Raw genomic sequence first — 23,164 nt, 5'->3', positions numbered from 1 at the left:
AGAGAAGGGGTATTCAAATGACAAATATAGTGTTGGTGTTTGTACCAGAGACACTGCTAAAGAGCGTGTCAGAAACTGCTGATTCACTGTGGTTTTGTACACAAACCTTTCTCAGTGTGGACAAAATGTCTTGTAGATTCAGTCAGATATCATAAGATCCATCCTTTTTTACTACAGTGTACCCTTCTTATGGTTAGGTAAGGTCTACTGGTTTGATGAACATGACCGTGAGTTCAGTGTCTTGCAGTGAAAAACATTGCAGGACGTTATAATCTAACACTTTATACTAGATTAAAATGTAACCACACAGCACTGTTGAACACCTTAATGTATACCACTACTACCATTTGGTTCAATCTGAGTTTGTTAACTCATTTACCATAAACAATCTAATGAAAAATGAAACATATATGGCCAGAGATTAGGTTCTGGCTATTATCAAGTCTGTATTAAATATTGTGCAAATTCACTAGTATTAATTTAAAACGTTTTTTTTTTTTTTTTTTTTTTTTTTTTTTGTCTTGGCTAACAAAGAAAACCAATCAAACAAAACCGTAAGAATATTTGATAATATGAGCGTTGTGACTGGAAAAAAAAACCCCTCCAGTAAATGTGCATCCGGGTTGTTTACCTACATGAGCTAATGCGGAATTTGAGATTATGTGCAAACCAACACCACCAATCCAGCTTGCCACACCGTTTCCTCAGCGGGCATAAAAATGGTGCGCACCCAATCACGTTTATTTGACTTGCAATTTATATAAAGATAAATATTTGCTTGTCTTTTGTCAAAATAACAGAAACATCGGCCTATTAAGATAGTTCATGTATGTCTGACTTTCCATCTCGATATGCATCAACGCTGCTAGTCGTTGTAAGGTTGGTTTAGGTGCGTAGAGAACTACGCCTCCCATAATGCTTTGCTGTTGACGGGGCTTTCGTCATAGAACGCGACAAATTCTGTTGCTAAACAAACCAAACACGGGTAAGCTAAAGCGAAAATATGTCTCAGGTTTGAATGAAATAAGTATATTTTAGCGAAATTAGCTAAATGTATCGAGTAAGATTACCTTTTAAGTGATGTAAACTCTAATACACTGATTTTAAGATTTCGAAAATAGTTCTCATTTATTACGTAGCTGTGAGTGTAATTATCTCTGCTTACTGCAATTTTTAGATATTTGAATTTAAACATGGAGGCGGAAAAGCCAAAAGAATCGGAGCAAAAGGAAGCCTGCGCTCCAAGCCAGCAGACATCGACGGATGCCTGTCAGTCAAAGAGGCCCAACCAGGCTCTGTACGTCCCCAAACAGCGACGCCAGGCCGCTAAAGACAAAACTCCCACTCAGGGAGAGGACAAACCAAGACCCAAACCTCGATATACAGACAAGGCTCGAAAGAACGCCAAAAATAGGAAGGACAAGGCCAACACCGCAGCAGCAGCAGCAGCAGGAGGCGCAGACGCTCAAAGCTGCGATGTGCAGGAGGAGGAGAGGCTGCAGGACGAGCAGGCGATGGCTAATGGGCAGGCAGAGGCTGAAGCTTCCTCTCAACAGGAACCAGCATGCCCTCAAGATGAGAACGAGGATAGCTGGGAAACTTTGTTCAATGATGAAGGAGACTGTTTAGATCCACATCTACTGGAAGAGGTGAGAGCTGTTTGTGGGCTTTAGCACCTCTGACTCCTAATCAGCATTCATGCTCTCCATCATATTGTGCATACCGTTTTTGGTGGGAACCTCAAATGCATAAGAACCCCCACTAATATTTAGTTACTTGGAGCAGAGTTTCCCAGCCCTGGTCCTGAACTCACTTTGCCCTGCATGTTTTAGGCGTTTCCTTGCTTCAGCCCTACTGATTCAGTTGATGGCTGATTAACAGGCGTTTGCTGAACTGTCAACAGGCGTTGGCATGTTGGCAAGAAATCCTACAGACATGTCGCTAAAACCATCAATTATTGTAAAAAAATAAACATGCACACACCCGATACAGTCAGATGAATCAGGTGTATTGAAGCAGGAAAACATGCAGGGATGTGTGCCTTGAGGACCAGAGTTGGGAAACCTACCATCATGACTACATCATTAACAACATCATTGTTTTTTTAGAGATATTTCATCTATATTCTAGTCAGAAATGGAAGAGCTCATTTAAATTGGTTGATTTTTCTAGAAGCGGCTAGTCTATAAAATCTTGATAGAGCTGAGATCAGGGCTTTAAGAAACCCGACTCGTCAATTCCCAAACCAGTTTTGCTGTGTTTGTGATTGGTGTCCTGTTGGAACACCAAAGTGTGCTCAGGCTTTTAGCCATCTAACCTAAATTGTTACCTTTAGAAGAGGGGAAGCTGTTTGCCAAGGAACCAGTAGACCTCACACTCGTTCTAAAGTGGAAGCCAGTAAACATAGACTGAGCTTTCAATAGTGCTGCATCAATTATCTGGCGTAGTGGTGGATTCATCCTGCTGAGGATCATTTCAGCTACTAGAGGTACTGCTGCTTTCCACAATAATGAGGGAAGTATTAAAGAAAAACCTACACTGTTCCTAAACTCAACTTCACCTCCAATCAGCTCAGAGATTGTTCAAACATTGACACAGTTGGAGAGGCACATTTGTGTCTCCTTTCATTCATGTCTTGTGTCTCTCGCCACTCAAGCTGGCTCTGAGCGAGGGCAGAAAGAAGAAGTCGAAACAGGAACCTAGATTTGACTACTACAACATGGACATGGACGACGAAGACGAGATTGACCTCACGGAGGACGAACTGTCCCACATTGTGGAAATCTACGACTTCCCCACGGAGTTTAAGACGGAAGACCTCCTCAGGTTATTTCAGTGCTACCAGTACGTATGCATCCGTCTCTTTTGTCTACCTTTTTATAGAAAAATCTGTAAATATTTTGATAATTACTCTGTTTAAATCAAATTCTGTTGAGTTTCTCAAAAATCAAACGCAGCTGTGCTCCAGTTGCCTCCTTTCTTGCTCACTGGATGAGTAACATTCCTGAATCTGAGTCCATTCTATTTTCAGCCAGCTGCCATGACGCAAAGTTATGGGTTTTATTGCATGGTAATTTATGGACGCTCATTCTAATAGCTTTTATTTTTTCATTTACTTCAGTGTTTATGCATCTGAAGTAACATTAGACAGTTTGGGCAGAAGAAAAAAACTTTTAAAGGAGCAAATTCATGGGTTGGCCAATTAAATTGCACCAAATCTTTGGCTTATTATTGCTATTATTGGCAGTGACACAATCGCACGCATTCTTTAAGTACGAACCGTTCCCAACACAACTAACTTGATCTTGTTGAATTTAAAATGTCTCCAGATTTTGCTCATGTTCAAATTGGAGAGTTTAAATCAGCTGAGCGAGAACCATCTTTGATTGAGGGTTGTCAGCTTTTATTAAGCGATCGGTGCTGGATTCATGTGACTGCTGGCTGCGTTTTCAGACAGAGAGGATTCGACATCAAGTGGATTGATGACTCGCATGCCCTGGGTCTCTTCTCCAGCCCCGTAGCAGGTGAGTGAAGCTTTGCCTCGCTCTCAGCACCGTAACTGGTCCTTCCCTCTCCACCACGTTTTGTGCGTCTGTAGCTTCGGCCGTTTCAACCCCGGTATTTTGGGTATAAAAATAAAAAGTAATCTTCTGTCATCTACTCGTCGTCTACTTTAAGGAAATCTATTAACATGGGTCCAAGCTCGTAGCTTTTAAACGCATGGCTACGAAATGGTTTGTTTCTGGAGAAGGTTGGGAGGAAACGGTCATGAGTGTGTATGAACATTAACACAGAGCCTACATATAATACATCATCAAGTGTATCAATATCGTAATATAAATGGAGCACAAGGTCTGCTGTTCTATTATTTTGTTTTTCTTTTCACTTTTCAGCCCGGGAAGCTCTCAGAACTAAACACCCACTGATGAAGTTAAGGCCACTTTCCAAGTCCTCCAACGCCACCAAGGCTAAAGCCCGCAGCTGCTCAGGTACAACTGCATTTACTTTGCATTAATGTCTCTGGAGTATTTTTGATCTGCTGCCAAGAGCCACAAACAGACCCCAGAAATTTTAGTTTTTGCTTTGTTTTATTGTAATACAGCAGAATCTCTCAGCTGCCCCTATATTTGGATACAGGGGTGGTTGGATCATACATTTCATTCAAGGTGGCATTAAAAAAAAAGGTCTTAAAAAGAGTCTTAAATTTGATCTTCTGAAACTTGGAGATACCTTGATTAGTCATTCCAACTAAAAATATTGAATAAAAACAAACAAAAAAAAAAAACACAGCATCTTTGAAGACTCATGCACAGCTTAGTTTTATCAGTAATTCCAGCTGGATAAGACCGGATCATTTGATTCTGGGTTCTTGGAATGAGCTAAAAATGAAAATCTTTATGCATTTTTTTTTTTTTTTTTTACAGTAATACGTTAATATCTACCCAGAGAGAGTAGCTAAAACATTTTACCTCCCTGTTTTTATTATAAGACTACCTCCTGCCTGCTAAAGAGCGACCTCAGACAAGCGCGGCGCTGGCTCGGAAGCTTGTGATCGGAGCACTTGGCGTGAAAAGCAACTTGACGAAGGAGCAGCGAGAGGCAGAGAAGAAAAAACTCCAGCAGGCAAAAGGTACATTTACACAAACACATGAAGTTGATCTTCCTATTGTGCTGCTTAAGTTTTAAATGGAAGGTTTTTGTTTTATTAGTATCATAAAAATAGCTGTTAAAGCTTCTGACAGAATGTCTGAGCGTCAGACAGAAAGCCCAGCCAAGGTCTGAAATGAGAATTTATTGAAATGTGGTGCAATCCCCCCCCCCCACACCTTCCTTACCTGCACATGCACTGCACGGTCTCTGCCACAAGTGGGAGCTGTTTGCACGTCGTCACAGACCTGAGCGGAAAGATGCAAACCGATGCCAAGAGAGCTCCATCAGTTGCTGTGCACATCACTGCAGCTCTATAATCAGCATAGCAGCCATTTTCCTTCATGGAGGGAACATAAGTATATAGGCACAGAAAACCACAACTGCAGCCCAACGAGCAGTCAGTCCAGGAAGCAGAGGTCTTGACTGCAGCAAACTAAAAAAAGCTTCTTTGTTCTCGGCATAGGCGCACCACCAGGCTCTTTATTTAAGATCTGTAAATGCACAGTAAATGTGAGTACAAAACAGCATCACGTGTTAAACAGTATGTTCTGGGAAAGTGATGCCACATATAAAAAAATTACTTCCAGCTGGCTCCTCAGTCTTGCCACCCGCTCCTCACATCCCTACTTGTGGTAACAGCAGATATATATTTAGATCATTGATTCACCTTCTGGGAGTTTTATTTGTTTTTTTTCTATAGATGCTTCCACGTCTTCATGTGTGTAACATGTTTGCACTTCTTGATTTACCTTTCAGAACAAAAGCGTCTGGCAGCAAAACAGAGAGAAGATGCTTGGGAGGGAAAGTGAATGGACACAACAGTTTTTTTTTATTTTTTTTTATTGAAAATTACTTGAACTTCAACTCTGGTTTTCTTTCAACTGGCCATGATTGGAGCAAACATCTGTACCCAAGTTCATCTTTATTAAAGCACTGAGACTCGATGTGAAATTATTTGATCCGAAGCTTTTATGTTTGGCTTTATAAGCGTTTAATGTTTTAAAAGAGGTTAATTGTTGCTTTGATGAAGACATCGTTGAATTTGATGCTGGCTAAGTGAGTCAAGTACACATTTTTACTCTAAATTACTTCTGTTCCTCAGTAGTAGCTAACATTTTTAAACTCATACTAGCCTCAGATCAGCCACTGCCAACCACAAGCGTTACTCTCAAGACTTTGAGTTCAGACATCATGTGACGTGCATCTTTTTTGTTGTTGTCCTGTTTGCTAAAGCCCAGCTAACTGTTGAAATTCATTTGTTGATTTCATTTCAAACGATAGACATCGTGTTCGGTTTGTGCAGGTTGTTCATGTGTAGAGATCAGATTGAGGATGTAAGAGACTTAACGACCTCATCTCCATTGTTTTATAAGTTTGAATGAATTATTTCTTCTTTTTTTGCATTTTTATTCTGATACAAAAGTGTTTCAGTAGTTTGACTTTCAGCCTAAACAAGTAAAAATAAAGCACAATCCCAACTCAAGTTTTTTATTTTTGTTTGAGGAAATTAATTTGATGCAGAAAAAGTGGAAAGAGGGACAACAGATGACAAGCAGCCTTTTAGGCTAATTAACAAAAAATGTTAATTAATGTGCATTGTCCCTATCAAAGACAATAAAGGGAGCAAAGTTGCTTTTCAAACTTTTGTTCCACAAGTAAAAATCTTATAAGTGTGGCGTTTAATCAGTTCAACCCCCATGAGTCTATATTTTGAAGAACCTCATTCTTTCTATAATTATAGCTGCAAATAATGGCCGTCTCTACCAGCCTTGCCTTTGGGTTAAAATTTTATATGCACCCGTCTTGTTTTAGGATTTCATTTGTAAAGAATGTTGAACTAAATATGTTTGAGCTACAAAATTAGGAGCAATTGCTACTTTTTGTTGCTCCATTAAAAATAGAAAATCATTAATAAAAATGTTTATTAAAAAAATAGAAAATCACATTAAGCTTTGTGGCTATATTATGACAGATTATGAAGGGGTCTAATGGGGTGTAGACTATTTTGCAAAAGGCGATATAACAATTTATTCCTGGAAAATTTGGACTAGATTTTTTTTTTTTTTAAAGCGCCAAGCCTTCTCTAACATGACACTTTGAGATTCAGCCCTCTAATTCAGGCTTAGCTCTCTTCACTGAGCTTCCTTCTGAGTGCATACACACTCACACACATCTCAAGAACAGGAGGGTATTCTGGCAGATGCAGACAGACACCTCCTCTGCGGTTTCACCCAGCGGACCACAGACCATGTGGCACTGCAGCTTGCTCCCGTCTCCTGCCAGAAATCACGCCATGTTTGACCAGGAAAGGTGCATTCAGAGCTGTAGATCTTCTCCCCTTTATACTAAAACCAAATATTGAGTGTAGTCGAAAGTTTAGGAAATCGATCTAACGTCTTGTCCTGAATGTAAATAATTTGGAAAAAAAAAAAAGCTGATCATGTTGCTTTCAGTCAATGTTCATTCATAACACGGACTTCAGTCCCCCTGCGAAGCTTCTTATCAGGTCAGCGCAAAACTTGTATGAGAAATTTATTTTGGTTGCGGCCTGAGAGTGACAGAGACTCTGTGCCACGTTGCGCTTGGAGAGCTAAATTAAAAGCAGCAGCAACTGAGAAGGCATCATTATATGTTCCTCTAAAAAAAAAAAACATTGCTCTAAATGAGCTCACAGGAATTCATGTTGAGGGACGTTTTTGCATAAGAGAATAATCTGGGTCAGTATGTTTGAATTAGAAGTAGTTTGTTTCTACAGAAACAAACAGAATTTCATCTGGTGAGAACATTCTCCAATTATTTTTCAGTTTCAAACTGCAGATTTTGTTGATTGTAATTTACTTAAAAACACAGATAAAGTATGAAAACAGAGACATGGAAGCAGCCATCGCAAGTTTTATTTCACTTAAGGAAGTAAACAGTGATTGATTCCTGAATTTCAATTACTTTTTACAGAAACTATCAACTGGTTTTGGAAATAATACAAAAGGATATGGAAACATAAAACTCTTAATTGCATCATATGCTGCTTTTACACATTTCTTCTTATTATAAGTAGGTTTTAGGAATTAATATTAATAAAAACTGACATTGTGCTACCTAAATAAGACACAGCAATGGAAGATATCAATTGCCTGCACTCATAATTACTCCATTATGACATTAATGAACAGATGCAGCTTTCTAAATTAAACATTGTAGACAAACTGGAGTAAAAACTGAAACCTATTCAGATGTGTAAAAAAAGTTAAATTAAGTTCTTTTTAAATGAGTTTACATAGAGCATGTTTCATAAAAGAAGTGCAATAGTGAAACCATATTGCTTCACTATTGTGAGTTTGTCAGACACCCACTGTGACAAGAGTTTTTCAGGCAAATTCAGAAAAACAAAATAACTTCCAGGAGGATATTGGTATAAAAAAACGGCAGGAAGTGAATTCAACTTCTTTACACAGAAATAGAAAATCTGTGGGAGCAACTCAGTTCTGAAATCGGATCCCTGCACAGAAGTATGATAGAAACTAAGCACATCTTAGGTGTGCAAAAATAAAATCATTTTAGGAGAGTGGCAAGAAAAAAGTTCCGTTTGCAAGACTTTGGGAAGGTATGGCAGAAAACTAAAACCATCTACCAAAGTAAAACAGGGTGGTGGCAGCATCAAAATGGAGTTCAATACAGATGGAAAACCTGTTGGAGAAAGTGGGAAAGAAGTACAGTTTCCAGAACGAGCATCAGCTTTAAGGAAACGGTTTAAATCTGAGCATTTACACATTTAGACTTGGCTTACACCTAAAACCAATTAAAAATCTTGGGCCAGACTAAAAACCTGGCCCAAGATTCGCCACAAGCTGTTCACACTTTTATTCGTAGCTAAGTCACGTGTCAGCTTGTTTGCACTTTTCCAATTCTGTGTGTGAACCTTTGCTAAAAATGTCAGTGAAAAGTTTTAGAGGGTGTGAGTCCATTTGGCAGGGAAAGTAACAATGCACGCAATACCAACACTAACGGTAAGCTACTTAAAAGAGAGCACAAAGAGTTAGATCTTCAAAACGTTTCTGGAAAACAGATGCGGTTCTGACAGAACCGGCCTCCGCCTTCAAGAACGACACACGACAAGAGTCTGGATCGTCCTCGAGCGCACAGTTGTATTTGCTCAATTTCTGCACAAATTTTCAGCCGACCGCCCTGTTTGTTGTCCCTGTGGCTTAGCAACATACAGAGAGCAAGAAGCTGTGTTTTTTTAGTTTTTTTTTTTTTTTTCGTTAACCAACATCGTGTGAGATCCAAGCCCTGCCCACAATGTCATGCTTTTTATTGTGGCTTCACGAGGAGGTACCGCAGAGGAGCGTACTGGGAGACTCGTACACAATCATTAGATTAACAACACAAACCACTACTGAGCAAGTGGTGAGCACAAGTGCAAGCTCTGCTCAATGAGTACAAACGTGTTTCATAAAGCAAATGAAATGAGGCAGGGTCTAAATAAAGGAGTAATCTCATGTGCCGGAACAGTAAATGACCCCTGGAGGAGGAGGGTGTTGTGTATCCTAGCAGCAAACACTCAGAAAGTTTATCTTACGTCATCTGATTCCCTTTTCAAATTTTCAAACGGATATTTTTAGCGAAGACGTTTATTTTATATTTTGTGTTTCTTTGTCCTCTGTTTTTAGCGCGAGTGCACAAAAGCAGAACCTTTATTAGAGGCGACCTATTGTGCTTGCTAGAGCAGGTTATGGTAGGTCTTTGGTCTATACAAAACCTGTTCATTACATTCTTAGATAATGAGATTTTAGTCCATTTTGAGCTCCTTTCAGAGTGAGCTGTTTTAGGGGCTCTGCCACATCAAATACAATTACAGCGGCTTGCAGAAGTATTCATAACCCCTTTGATTTTTCTGTATTTTGTCACATTACAACCAAAAAACATAAAACATATTTCATTGGAATTTTATGTGAAACACCAACACAAAGTGGTATTCAGCTGCGAAGAAGTAGAAAAAAATACACATGGTTCAAAAATTTTTTTTTAACGAATAAAAAAACAGAAGATGGGGTGTGGAAAAGCATTTGGCCCCCGTGAGCCAACGCTCTGTGGAGACACCTTTGGCTGCTGATCTTCTAGGGTTTGTCTCTACCCGCTTTGCACATTTAGTGGCTGAAATTTTTGCCCATTCTTCTTTGCAAAACAGCTCAAGCTCCAGTCAGATTAAATGGAGAGTGTTCGTGAACAGCAGCTTTCAGATCTCGCCACAGAACCAAGCTATAAGTTCACCTTTATAGCACAGTTACATCCCCCCCAGATGGTGTAAACAGAGGAATGTAACAACAAATGATGTTCTGGGATGAATGGCAAAACAGCCGCAATGCAGCAAATTAATAGAGTTTATTGATAAAGTAAGTATTAATGTGTCTTCTCTGAAGTGAGAAATGACAGTGAGGAACAAATCTTGACCAGAAAGGACTTTTCACTAAATGAGAGGTCACAACAAAATGCCTCCTCTAAACAAAGAGCACATCCCTCAATAAGTTCTCTCCTAATTAGAAGGAGCTGAGCGGTCATCCCTCAGTGGAGGGAAACACAAATCACACTCCCTTCCTGTAAGGAATAAGTCCATAACTGGATTATTTGGACAGCATGGGGACATGTTTACAGCAAATTCAGCATTGCAGGAAAATAACCTCATACCAACTGCAGCACTATAAACACACAAAACTGACTTTGAACATGGTTCCTTCAAACTGATCCAATTGTCTTTTAATTAAACAATTCTCCAATAATTATGCAGTTGTTCTCATAAAATGCTGTCGGTAAGGTTTAAAAGATCTTAAAACCTTGGTTTGTTTGTGACGTTTAAATCTCTCCCAGCCTTGTTCCCCTTTTGCTCAAAAAGCTCAGTGCAGATCTCAGACCTTGAATTACGAATAAACAGGGACCATTAATATAACACTTATGTGTAATTTAATATTTAATGTTGGTATAAATGTGGTTGCTCTGTAGGTTTATTTGGTTGTGTAATTCCCTGGACTGGGCCAAGGCAATGCAGGTCAAGCTAATAATATGTGTACGGCGCGAGTGGCGTACTCATTATACGTACGCTCATTGTGCGTATGGCGCGGGTGTTATTTTGCGATTAGCTAATCTAACATAGAAGTTTGCGGGTTATGTTTCTTTTCTGCATTCTTTACACATACAAACTATAGCTCACGAAACGCACAATTCATTAATAAACTAAACAAACAAAAAATGTTATTGCCGTCTTACCTTTACTTATAAATGAAGTCCATGCGCCACTCATTCTGCACAAAAATATCAGTTCATCCAAAGCCAAGCCTACCCTCGACATAAGTTGAGAAAAAGAGGCAAGAAAAGCAGAAAAGGCAGTTTCTAGCAGGACATCCACAAAGCCTGTCATTTCTGTCTTGTAGTTTGAAGCAAACCTTTTGGCTCCGATGTTACTCTAGTTATTTCCTGCTTTGACTGAAAATCCACTTTAGAAAATGTTTAACTGCAGAAATGTAGTCATATCATTTTGAGGTCGGAAAAAGGGAGAAAACATTAAATATATCTGCACTTATTTACTTTGTGGCTAGCTCGCTGTCTCTTCCTCTGCAGAGGTGGAGTCATAAGACCAATGTCTGGGATCATGAGCGCCCCCTGCCATGAGGCAAGAGAACTGCCTGCCTCACCCTGAATCTGTTCTCCTGATCGCTCCTCCGCACACGAAACACGTTACACACACAGTTGGTGACAAAAAACACTGTACATAAGATAAATGATGGAAAATCAGTTTATATATTAAATATTTTTAATCATTTTATTGGTGACGTACAGTCAGGAGGAACATGCTCCCATCCAATGGCAGGCAGCGCAGTTAGCCAGAGGTTGCGCAATCCCAGCTCGCTGCTGCCTCACCAGCTTCGCTTCCGATTCTGAAGAAAAAATAATCAAAATTTGTTAAACTGAATGAAAAATAATAGAACAAACCACAGGGTGAAACAAGCAATATAAATTATTTTATCAATATTATTTTTCCATGATGTCTCTCTCTTTCTCTCTCTCTCTCTCTTTCTTTCTCTCTCTAATATATATATATATATATATATATATCATAGGGGAGGCATCATGGAAGAATAATATTGATAATTTATATTGGTATTTTCACCCTGTGTTTTGTACTATAAAGTATTTATTTTTCATTTAGCTTAACCAATTTTAATTTTAATATAAATAACTTTTTTTTTAGTCTGTTACTCCTATAAGATTAAAATCAGTAACCATAATAACACTGGTATGATGTGAGCTAATTACAAACGATGCTAATGATGTTACATGTGTTAAACACAATCTAGGAGAGTAGCTTAGGAATGATAAAGCATCTGGTGTGGACATGTTGGTATGAAGGCCCCCCAAATAAAAAAATCTGCTTAGTACCCCAAAAAGTCTTGGGTCGGCCCTGCAGATTCTTCAAGAAAAATTACAATAACAAAGTTTTATTCTCCACTCGGTTTTAACTCTACGTTTCCAGCTCTGTTTTTCCCCACAGTAATCTGACGTAGACGTAGCAAAAAACTCCGAGTTGCTTGTGGTTCGAAGAGCTGAGTCAGTGACGATAAAAAAAATGGAGCGAGGAATGAGACACCATGTTGCACCTCTGACTGTCTGAGTCCCAATCTGTGGCGAAAGTTAATGAAGTAAAGGAAAAGATACATGTATCGGCCCAAGTAAGCACAGTTTCATAGATTTAGGTTGTGAATGGTAAAAAATTGAAGAAGAGGAAAAAAAAACAAACAATAATAATCAACACGTCTTTGGAGGCAGCTTGCAGAATTTCTATATCCTAACTGAAAACTCTTAACGTTATTCTTATTTCTCTTTCATTTTAGCTGGCAGTCTCGGGCCCTGCCCACAAATAACCAGTACTGAAATGATCAGACATTTTGTAAATCTGACTTTTATTCTTTCGCTACTGTTACCAAGTACTCTGAAGCTCGATGCAATGGTACAACCAGATCTCATGTTGCTCCCTTGTGTTTGACAAGGAAAGATCAAACAAAGTGGAAGTATTTGTCATAATAAAATTAACAATACAATCAAGTTTCAACTTCAAAGTACATTAAAATTCTGCATAAATTAAAGAACCTGAAGAACAATAGTTGAGAGAGGTAATATAAGACTGTACATGACAATACATTTGCAATACATTACAGTATTTATTTAAAACAGAAGCAAAATAGCACCATGAGATGAAATAAAATCTAAATGAAAACTAAAATAAAGAAAAACACACAGCTCTGACAGTAAATCCTGGATGTTGTTACGTGGACGGTGAACGTACTGGAAGCCCGTTTTGTTTACTTGCGTAAATATGTGGACAATTGAGTGGTGCACGATGCAGGTTCTCCTCGTCTGCCTTCGTCTCACTACTTATAACTGTGGTTATGATTTAAACAAGGCGTTAACATTTCATTAAAAAAAGGCATGTTTTTTTGAATCTGTAAACTGTTTTATCACAAATCATGGTCCGGCTTTTGTCTTCCTCTGCATCCCTTTCTCTTTCTACAAGTATTCTTTATTCCTATTTAATGTTCAAACAAAAACCAAAATCTTCTCACAACGATCTATCACAGGACCCTAAAAACAAACAAACAAACAAACAAACAAAAAAAGCCATTTCTGTCCTTTCCTTCCATTCACTTTCTCCCCCTCTGCCTCAGCTTTTCCGATTTACTGTTGTTTACTCTTCGCCGCCTGACTTCTGAGGCCTGGAAAAGAGTCGTACAGTTCTTAAATGTACATGTTCCCTAATTCACAAGAAGTTGTTAGAAAGTTGACGCTGGTGGTCGAACAAGTCCTCCTCTTCGGCGCTGTACGCGTCAGCTGATGAGAAACGAATAAACCGAGAGATTAAAAAAAAAGAAAATAATCAGCACAAGAACTTCAGTAGGCGAGGGGTTTTTATGCTACGCTTACCTGCGTGGCAGCGGAAGAGGTAAATTCGTGCTCCGTCGTACTTGCACCGGCAGCGCATCACATTGTTTTGGAAATCAGACTCAGCCATGTCCAGGGAGGGGTTCACTTCCACCTGCGCAGGAAGAGAAACGAACGGAGAGATAAATATTCAGAGAGCATTCATTAAACTTGAACTTTTTTTTTTTTTTACATCTTGTCTGTTATCATTTATCTGATAAACTAACACAAAGTGGTGCGTAGCAGTCAGTGGCGTACGCAGACATTTTGGGGGCAAAGTGGGAAAAAAAGGGGCACCTCGGCTGTCTGAGTGGCGTGAGATTTTTTTGTACTTGTATCTAATGCCAATCATAAGCCATATGCTAGCAAGCTTGGAAAAAATACAAATAATTAAGAAAAATTGTCAAGCAAAGTTACAAAAGTGTGGGACACTTATATAGTTTAGGAATGCTACCTTGAATGCTACACACTAAAAAAACGATGGCTACAAACAGTTGTTGACGTTTTTAAAGTGTTTTACTAAGGGACATGTGGTGTGTGTATGGATTTCCCCCCTGCATCAGTACAGTGCTCCCAGCTTTTGTTGCATTTACATCTGCGAGAATTTAGAAACTGAAGATTTTGCCCAATATTCTTGAAAGAAATTGCGATCATGATCACCCATGAACGTCAATTTTGCTACAATTTCTCAGTTGCGCTAAGGTGTGTATTTGCAGCACTCCAACAGGATTTCCCTCCATCCATCTTTCCATCAACTCTCATGAGTTGTCTCGTCGCTGCTAAAGAATTAGTCCCGACAGAACGATGCCACCATTTCTGCGCTTCTTCGTGGGGATGGTGTGTTGCAGTTGTAGTCTTCCACTCCATACTGTTTTAGCATTCAGGCTTATTCTCCTTTAGATCAGAGGAACCTTCTTCCAGATGTTTGCTGTGGCAAGCCCTAACAGGAGTTATTATGGCTCTCTTTCAACATTGACTTCCTTCTTTCCCACTCTCACATAAATGACTGATTTGTAGAGTGCGCGACCAAATGGTTGTCTTGTAAACAGATTCCCCCACTTTCTTCTCTCCGGAGAAACCACATGGCTGCTTCTCCGATTAATGCTGCCATGATTTGGCAGTTTTCAGAAGATGGGATTAACAGCGACTCTTTGAGATGTTCAAACTTCAGAGTATTGTTCTGCAAGCTAACCACAACTTTCTCTCTGTGCGCCTTGGTCTTCGCACAATAGCTGGATTTATAGTAAGATTATATTACCAATTAGGTGACTTCTGGAAGGGGTCGACAGCGCTGGATTAAAAGATGACGTGGACAAGAACATGTCACCATTTTAAGATTTGGCTTTACACGTACAATCCGTACTACAAACACATTGAAGCTCGTGGCTGTAACGTGAGAAAATGTTCAGCGGCTTCCTCAAGGCTCCCAGGGTCACATGGGAAAACATGGTTTGCTCTGGACAAAACGAAACTGTACATTTTGTCCTTTTAAAAAAAAAAAATGAAGGGAAAAAAACTTGGGGGTGTGGGGGAAAAAAAATCAGTTCTCTGGACGGTTATGGAACAACAGCTCGCCGGACCGAGAAACCACAGGATTATTGTTTTCTGCTTTTCTATATGGCATCGAATGTATAAACTCAGACGACGGATGACATCACTTTCCACTGTTATCTCTGCAGAGGGAAAGGGGGTTGCAGAAAAAAAAAAAAAAAGCCCAGAGATGCAGATGATGGTTTGGAGTTTGCAGCCTATCATTAGACTGCAGTCATGGTTGGTTGCCATGGCGGCTTGTTTTCCACTCTGTCTGCCTCCCATATATAAGAAAATGAACTTTCCTTATGCACACATCAAACAGATAACCTGACCACATATTCATTAAAGCGGCCCAGTTTTTTAATTTTTGTTTTATGTACCGTTTAAATTGTGCGGTCCTATTTATATTTACAGCTTCAGGATTCAGGATTGAAAATATTCGCAACTCTTATTCTCTTCGTCAACTTTCAGGCAGCGTCTTTTTGGGAACGTGAACCGGATCTGCTAACGTGTGCAAGCGCTTGCCAGCGGAGGGTGATTTCTTATCGCGCGTTTACAGGCCTGGGTGTAAAACGCTTCAGCTTCGCGACAGTTAAGGCTTTCTTAAAAGCTCTTGTAATAATGTGAGACAAAGGGGCCACAAGCTGTTTTACAAGGACAATGAAAGTCCCGTCGCTGTTGCGTTAAAAAAGCCTGGGAAGGTTGTGCTGCTGGTCTTTCAGATGCGAGTGCAAACCGGGGGCCGAGGTGGACGTGACTCATCAGCGTAAATGTATGCTGCTGGTAAAGACGCGGAAACACCCAGCTGCGTGAAAGACGAACGAGGATCTACGCCCCCCTCCTTCGCGCGCTCGCTTCTCGCAAAGTTACGGGGAGCTTATCTGCGTTCGCGACCACAAAACGGTTCTGCCGGGTCGAGCTTTGCCAAGCGCAGCAGATCTCACACGTGTAAGACGTAAACAATCTGAATTCAGCACAAACAACCAGAATAAAAAAGAAAGAAAAGAAAAGAAAAAGAAGAACTGTAAACACAGTCCTGGTGATGCTGCTGAGAATAAATAGACTAAATGATAGAGATGCAGGAGGGATGAGTAGGTCACCGCAGCAGATCGGATGTCTCGGTAGAGAGAGAGAGAGAGGGCGCAGATGTGGACGAGCTCACGTTTCAACCTGTAATGTGCTGACTGAGCTTTTCCACCGCCACTAGGTTTGTTCTCTCTATAAAGGGCGGACTAACAGTAGGTCTGCTTTCTATATAAATCTTGACTAAATTTACTTTTCTTAAACACGCACACACCCTTAAGGCTGCGTCGCTGCTGTACACCTGACTGACTGGAGGGCCAGCCAAGAGCCATTTAGCGAAAATTACAGCCTTTTATCGCAGCTTTTATCTCACGTGTGCCTTGAGATGTCGAAACACAAAATGCTCGGTTTACTTTTTCGCTTTCTCCCCCCCTCCACTTTCCTGCCCGACGCGGGACCTCGCTGCCGAGATCACTGATGATGTTTCAGCAAGAAGATTAAAAATAAGGATTTTCACGTCACACCTGTTCTTTTTGCCGCCCATTTTGAACGTGTAAACACGCAAATTAACTGCTGAATGAGGTAAGGTGTTAAACAGAGAGGATGGATGGATGAAGAAAGGAACAGGAAGGAAAATACAGACTTCCTTTATGCTCTTCTCAAAATAAAACTCCAGATTTTCCCCCAAACTGGTCGTTCGCAGGATGTTGTTCTGTGTACTTTTCTAACCGGACTGACCTGGAAGATGTATTCACCAGGTCGAACATCTGTGATGTCCACCCACTGGCAGTCGATGTCGTGGCGGTACGTGTCCCAGCAGCCCACGGAGATGCCCTGCTGGCCCCAGTTGTAGCAAGCATATCGCTTATGGATACCTAAAGGGGTAGAAAATACAAAAAATATGGGACATAATCTATGTTACGTCTATGCAGTGCAGCGTTAGTCACTGGTGTGAATTTTTAAAGAATAAGAACGATCTGCAGTCAGTGAAAGATTTACATAATGAGTATAATGCTGTTTCTTTTCCCCCCTTTGTAGCAACTTAGTCTTTACTGTATAGATGATTTATATAAGCTCTCTTGTGTTTAATCACAGTTTTTTCCCCCCAAACCTTCTTTATCTTTTGAAGTGGCTTTGAACAATAGTTCTCGAGACAACTTTACTTCTAAGATCTTTTTTTGATGTTTTTTTTTCTTTTCTGTTTCCCTAACTCCAACGTGTAATTATTTCACACATAAAAAGCTTTTAACCTCGAGGGATAAACCAGTGATTTGGCATCAAATACCAGACGGCTTTGCAAAGAATAGTTTTTAAAGCACATCTTTGGGCACCTTGTAATGACCCATTTGTCACAATTACATATTTTGTTTCATTTTCTATCTAAATACCTTTGTCATATTTAGACAGCATGCGAGTTTGACAAACACAGAAGAAAATAGTAGGAGATTCCCAAAGAGCGTTTTGCTCCAAACTCGGCACTAAGAGGAGGACCACCTGGAGGACGATGTGGACGTCAGATCTTTGCTGGGTTTTTGACCTCACTGTTCATCTGCTGTGCAGTTTTTCTTTACTTGTCCTCTCTCATTACCAATATATGGAATAATGTTCAAGTACAAGAACTGGAGAGAGAGGGAATGAAAAAGGCGAGAACCGGAAATAACGGAAAGAGCTTAACCCTTTCATGCATAGTGGTCACTACAGTGGGCAGCTGTCTAAAAGCCATTTTCTTGTGCTTCTTGTGGATTTTTATGTTATAAATGCACACAGACCACTGAAGTGGACACTAATGCATCATAAAATACACCATCAACTACTGGCCATCAGCTGCAAATGCAAGAAATTATTTTTGTTAAATCCAATATGGCCGACAGACAAAAAGCATGCCGACCGACCCGGTCCCTCCTTCTGCTGTAGACGGTAAAAAAAATATATTGTGACATCAGATAACCCCTAAAGACCAACACTACAGATGTATTCTTCCAATAACATCTTTGTATTTGGAGAAAATTACAATTGATCACCTAAAAAAAATATATATATATATATTTTTTTATTTTTTACAAATTTTTTTCCTACCTTTTTTTATGCCTTAAGAAAAAAAAAGGAAAAAAAAAATCCTGACACAAAGGATCATAATTCATGCATGAAAGTGTTAAAAAAAGACCAAAGAACTCTTAATCTGAACCATCTGAGCCCTCTCAATTCTGTTTCTGAGAGGGATGATTTTTTTTTTTTTTTTTTTGCGTCTGGTCACAGCTCACCATCGGGGCAGTAGGTGTCCTCCAGGCAGAAGCTGGCCTTGTGACCTTCAGCCACCTTCGTCCCGTTGAGGGTGAGCAGATCGTAGTGGGTGAACACCTCGATACTGTGGTAGTGTCTGGAAGCACGAAAAAAATAAATAAATAAATCACAGTTATAAAAAGGAAGTCAGAACAGCCTTCGTGAAAAAAAATCTGTGTCTTTCTTTTTCAGTTTTTTGATTTTATATTAGATGAAATATGACGGCCATAAATGCGGCTGCGGTTCCCTGGAGGTGTCAGACGGGCGTGATGAACAGCTGGGAAGAGGCTCCTGGGAAAAAGGGGAAGATTTCACTTTCCAGTCGCGTTTCTTTGCCTCGCAGAGCAATACCCGAAGCAAAAAAGTTACCAGAACTGCGAGTGAAACCCTGTGTTTGCTGGTGGAGAAGGTAGCAATTGGGTTGTGGTCGTCCTCCTTGTTCTAGGACACAGAACCACAGCTGCTGCGATAAGAACCCGGCCGTCTGTGACGTAGGTCCTGGTCACGAGTGTAACAACTGGGTTAGCCAGTAACAAGGATGTTTATTGTAAACTTTATCTGTGTTTGTTAAATGACAGACATTTAGAGGGTGATTACTATTTATAGACAGTAGTAGTCTATTTTATGCTGCACTCAAGGATGTCAACTTCACTTTCTAAATCTTGTGTCGCCATCCATGTAAGATGGCAGAGGTTTAGTTCACAGCTGTCCAGAATTACATGGAGCTGGCGAAGCCTCAGAGCAGAGCTGGAAGGTTAAGACCACAAACTTTAACGTATTTAAGTAGAATTTCATATGTGTGGCACGAAAGAGACATAAAAGGATGAATGACTTTGAATTTTGAATAAATACAAATCTGAACAATGTGGTGTGAATTTGTATTTACTTTGTAGAACGGTAATTGTGAACTCTGCCACAGATTCTCAGTTGGGTTGAGGTCTGGACTTTGACTGGGCCATTCTAACATTCTAACATTCTAATAGGATTGACATGTTTTTAGCTCCGTTCATCTTCCCATCAGCTCTGACCTGTTTACCTGCCCCCATGATGCCGCCACCACCGCCATGTTTCACCAAGTTTTCAGCCACACAAAACCTGGCCACCGTGGTAACATTTTGGTCTCATCCGACCAGACGTTATGTTCTTTCGTAAAGTTTCTTCCAACAATAGCTCTTTGTTTTCTTGCCACTTTAGTTTAAGGACCAGATTTGTGGCGTGCACAACTTGAGATTGCCCTGTCAACAAACCTTCCCTACCCTCTCCCCCTTCCACCTGAGCTGCTGGTCTCTGCAGCTGCTCCAGAGTTGCCACATGTTTCAGAGACATGTGGCAAGAAAAGAGAAAAGGGGGGGCCGAATGCAAAGGCACGACTTCACCTTAAACGGCACCTTTTTTTTTAATTCAAATCTAAATATCCGTCAGAGAATCGAAGCATCTCTTAAACCACGAGCTCTAGGAGCCTCCGTCCCGTCCTCACCTGTGACACTGGTGCCAGACCCAACTCTCCCTGGTGGCTCGCGGTCTGAAATCGGCCAGTCCCATGTTCATGATGCGGGAGGAGAAGCGCAACAGTCTGCGATGTCCGTAGGGCCAGTTCATCCTGGCGGCGGAGGACGACAGGCAGTTCTCCTCGTTGGCGCAGGTCAGCAGGTGAAGAGGCCGGTCCTCCAGGTAGGCCGACTCCTGGACGAGCTGGGCGTCCACCACAAGGTCGGGAGCGGCTGCGGGAAATCGTTCAGGTTCAAAACGAGAAGACATTCAATGTTGTGCTTAGCTGCTTAAAAAAATGTCCTATATGTATGTAATCTAATCCTTGTGTTTGTTTCTAAACATTTTTCTAGTTTGCCACACTGACACACAACACCAGATGATACATCGGAGTTGAAGTTAAATCACGTGTTGAAAGATCTGAAAGTTTCTGATTTTCTGCCTGTGAACGATCTCAACAAATTCAAGAGGTTAAAATGTGGTCAAAATTTGAAGAAAAGTCTCCTTTTTTTTTCCAGCTGTTGTGAATATAATACCCACCACCTGCTGGAGTAACATGGAATAAAATTCCCACCCTCTGGGAATCAGCTGGTGTTAGGATGGAGGATTTTCAGCCTGACTGACCCTGAAGTGTTGACAGCAAGTTGGAAACTCAAAAAAAGTCAGTTTCAGTATATGCACCATAATAAGGCTACCAGGTTGTGGTGACATCAACGCTCAAAGTCCAAGCTGTTGCAGTCAGAGGAAGACAAAGTTGGCCGTTTTCAGTGTTTAAGGTGACGCCACAGGAAGCAGATATGTTGAAAAAGCTGTCTGAAAGAAAACTGCGCTTTCTAAGACATTTTAAAACTGGTTGCAGTTCGTTCAAACTGCAAGAGGGAAAGACTTTCAGCGGGATTAACAGAGTGCATAGTGTGGTCATCTGCAGCGAGATTGTCGCTATATTTGAATAGCTTCTAACACACAATTAGTGACTTTTTCTGGCGTTAGTGGGGAGCTTTGGAGGCTCTGACCGGTAGCGCCCCCAGAAAATCTTTAAAGGGGGAGCCAGACCAGACTAGTAAAAGCTTTACGGCGGCCCAAAATAACATAATAAAATTAAAAGATGCATCGTTCTTAAAATTCTGGCAGTACAATTAGCTTATCGCCTCGGCCACTTACAAGGCGCTCACAGGCAGACCCAGTCATCGTTCACCAGTTCCTCCCAGCAGCAATCAGACCAGCACCAGGGGAAGACTCGCTACCGTTACTAATATCACTGAACAATTTGTTCTTTTTTATTGTTGATTTTATACAAATAAATGGTATTATATGTTGATGTTTCACTGTGAGTTGTGGTAGGGTCCAAAGTCAACCAAAAAGTAAAAAAAAAAAAATAAAAATCAAATCAGATGTAAGAAAACTTTAAACATGAAAGTTTAACGGACCACACACTCTTTGGACCTCTGATAACGGCTCTTAATATAGAGCAGTTGGCAGCGCTGCAGGTCAGTGAATGCACCAAAGTAGGCTCTAACAGGCTCAGTTTGCAACTTTGAATCATCGAGGCTCTGATGAAGTCAGACGAAGCACAGACGAGAAAGACGCAATTAAAAAGGAAATTATGTTTTTTAAGACGTGTTGAAACACGGCGGCAAGAGACTGAGAGAGAGAGAGAGAGAGAGACAGACTTTCAGCAGATATGAATGGAGCACAGCAATGTTTCTCTGTCTTTCCAGAACTGTCCTAGACATTGGGAGCCTTTTGGAAATCCAAGAGTTAATGTAGGGAGACGTTTTCTACAGCACACACAGGGACACTTTTGGTAACGCTAGCCGTGCTAGGCTAGGCGGTCAAATAAGTTGCTAGAGAGAGACTAAAATGTGATTTTGACTTTGTTTTACTCCCTGCTTTGTGTCCCTCACACACATCTCGCTCCATTGCTTGTGTTCCCACTGTGCTTAACGCCCGAAATTGGTATCGGCACAAGAACGGAAATCAGCCCCGAAATTCTGATCGGTGCATCTCCTTTCAAGATCAAAGACTAAGAAAAGTGCCAGACTTATGGGATAGATTTATAGTGTGGTTTTAAATGAACACTTTACCAGCAAGTGGAGACAAACAGCTACGAAGCAGAAGTACCAGTCTCACGTAATACTAGTTCCCCACAAAGCCTGTAAATAAACTACGCAGTATAGCATTTGCTAGAATTTTATTTAACAGTCTCTTTGCTGCAAATGAAGTCGCTGGGTTTGGACTCACTCTCCACACATGTCACTCCGGCGGCCCTGCCGTCTCCCCCTCGGGGACAGTAGACCTGACCGTTCCGGCGACACTGCTGGACGGACATCTCGGTGCCCGTGCAGTGAGTCCCACTCAGCAGCACGTCCCTGGCGTCGGAGGATCCCGGCCAGAACCAGGTCTCCTGAAAACACAGGAAAGTAGAGCACGTTCAAGCACAAATATAATGAGACGCTTAAGCCCTTCAGGAAAAACAACGCGGGACAATTAGGAAGAATGTGGTGCAGAGACGCACACAGTAGGCTCTACTATAAACACCAGAACACATTTTTTTACGGGCTCTATCAGTACACATTATCACATTTTCCACTCTTATTCACAATTTGAAAACTGCTTGTTAAATGTTCCAAGCAGCACCCCATCCGTCCCCCTTACCCGCCCCCCCAAAATACACTCGGTCTGCCGTTTCCATGCACCGCTCTATTTTGGGTTTGTTTGCTCTGTGAATTCCCCTCTTCCCCCCCTTCCGATCTCTCTTCACTTCACTTTCCCTTTTTTATTTTCAGCGCACTGGAAGTGGACGTTTGAGAAGCCTGTAATTACTGCAGGCCTCAGTAATAACACAGCACAGTCATACAAACAGCAAGATGGAGGGAGAGAGAGAGAGAGAGAGAGAGAGAGAGAGAGAGAGAGCACACAAAGAACAAAAGTTCACAGACAGAAAAAGAAAACGACTAGAAGTCACCTCATGAGCTCTGGAGGCGAATCCCAAGCCGAGCTGTCGGCAGACCACCATGGCCTCGTTGAGGCCAAAGTTCTCGCTGCAGACCGAGCCCCAGCGCATCGCTCCTCCGACCTCCATCAGCACCTCCACACGGCCCTCTCCACGGTCCCTCCCGCCCGCCAGACGAATCTGGGTCCGCAGAGAGGAGCGAGCGTCGTCGCAGTTTCAGAGCAGAGACACTCAGGCACTTTGAACATAGAAGCGCGTCTTTGTGCGTTCAAC

The 23,164-nt window shown here is 41.1% G+C and overlaps 2 protein-coding genes across 2 annotated transcripts in view; one reads left to right on the top strand and one right to left on the bottom strand.

Annotated features, from left to right (window-relative positions):
• The first annotated feature begins 801 nt into the window (after window positions 1-801).
• Window positions 802-6,133, top strand: r3hcc1l (R3H domain and coiled-coil containing 1-like). Its single transcript, XM_014967589.2, has 7 exons — window positions 802-985; window positions 1,178-1,649; window positions 2,657-2,844; window positions 3,454-3,524; window positions 3,894-3,989; window positions 4,490-4,630; window positions 5,407-6,133. The coding sequence occupies exons 2-7, from the start codon at window positions 1,194-1,196 to the stop codon at window positions 5,457-5,459; spliced, it is 1,005 nt and encodes a 334-aa protein (XP_014823075.2). The 5' UTR covers window positions 802-985; window positions 1,178-1,193; the 3' UTR covers window positions 5,460-6,133.
• A 6,449-nt stretch (window positions 6,134-12,582) lies between these two features.
• LOC106903633 (lysyl oxidase homolog 4) overlaps window positions 12,583-23,164 on the bottom strand; it is a 31,193-nt gene continuing 20,611 nt past the window's right edge. The window contains exons 9-15 of the mRNA XM_014967576.2: window positions 22,904-23,071; window positions 22,180-22,342; window positions 19,928-20,171; window positions 18,432-18,547; window positions 16,909-17,045; window positions 13,618-13,729; window positions 12,583-13,524 (exon numbers count right to left, since the gene is read on the bottom strand). Coding sequence (XP_014823062.2) covers window positions 13,454-13,524; window positions 13,618-13,729; window positions 16,909-17,045; window positions 18,432-18,547; window positions 19,928-20,171; window positions 22,180-22,342; window positions 22,904-23,071 — 1,011 coding nt within the window. The 3' untranslated portion in view covers window positions 12,583-13,453. The remainder of the gene's footprint in view (window positions 13,525-13,617; window positions 13,730-16,908; window positions 17,046-18,431; window positions 18,548-19,927; window positions 20,172-22,179; window positions 22,343-22,903; window positions 23,072-23,164) is intronic.

Source organism: Poecilia mexicana, unplaced genomic scaffold (genome assembly GCF_051168715.1).
Source record: "Poecilia mexicana isolate PSO_F unplaced genomic scaffold, ASM5116871v1 scaffold_1, whole genome shotgun sequence".
Taxonomy (NCBI): Eukaryota; Metazoa; Chordata; class Actinopteri; order Cyprinodontiformes; family Poeciliidae; genus Poecilia; species Poecilia mexicana.
This window is presented reverse-complemented; position numbering and strand designations above follow the sequence as displayed.

Excerpts from the sequence above, each read along its gene's own strand:
- r3hcc1l (XM_014967589.2), top strand. The coding sequence starts at position 1,194 with ATGGAGGCGGAAAAGCCAAAAGAATCGGAGCAAAAGGAAGCCTGCGCT. Across the intron at positions 1,650-2,656 it reads ATCCACATCTACTGGAAGAG|CTGGCTCTGAGCGAGGGCAG; the intron begins GTGAGAGCTGTT and ends TCGCCACTCAAG. Across the intron at positions 4,631-5,406 it reads AAAACTCCAGCAGGCAAAAG|AACAAAAGCGTCTGGCAGCA; the intron begins GTACATTTACAC and ends TTTACCTTTCAG.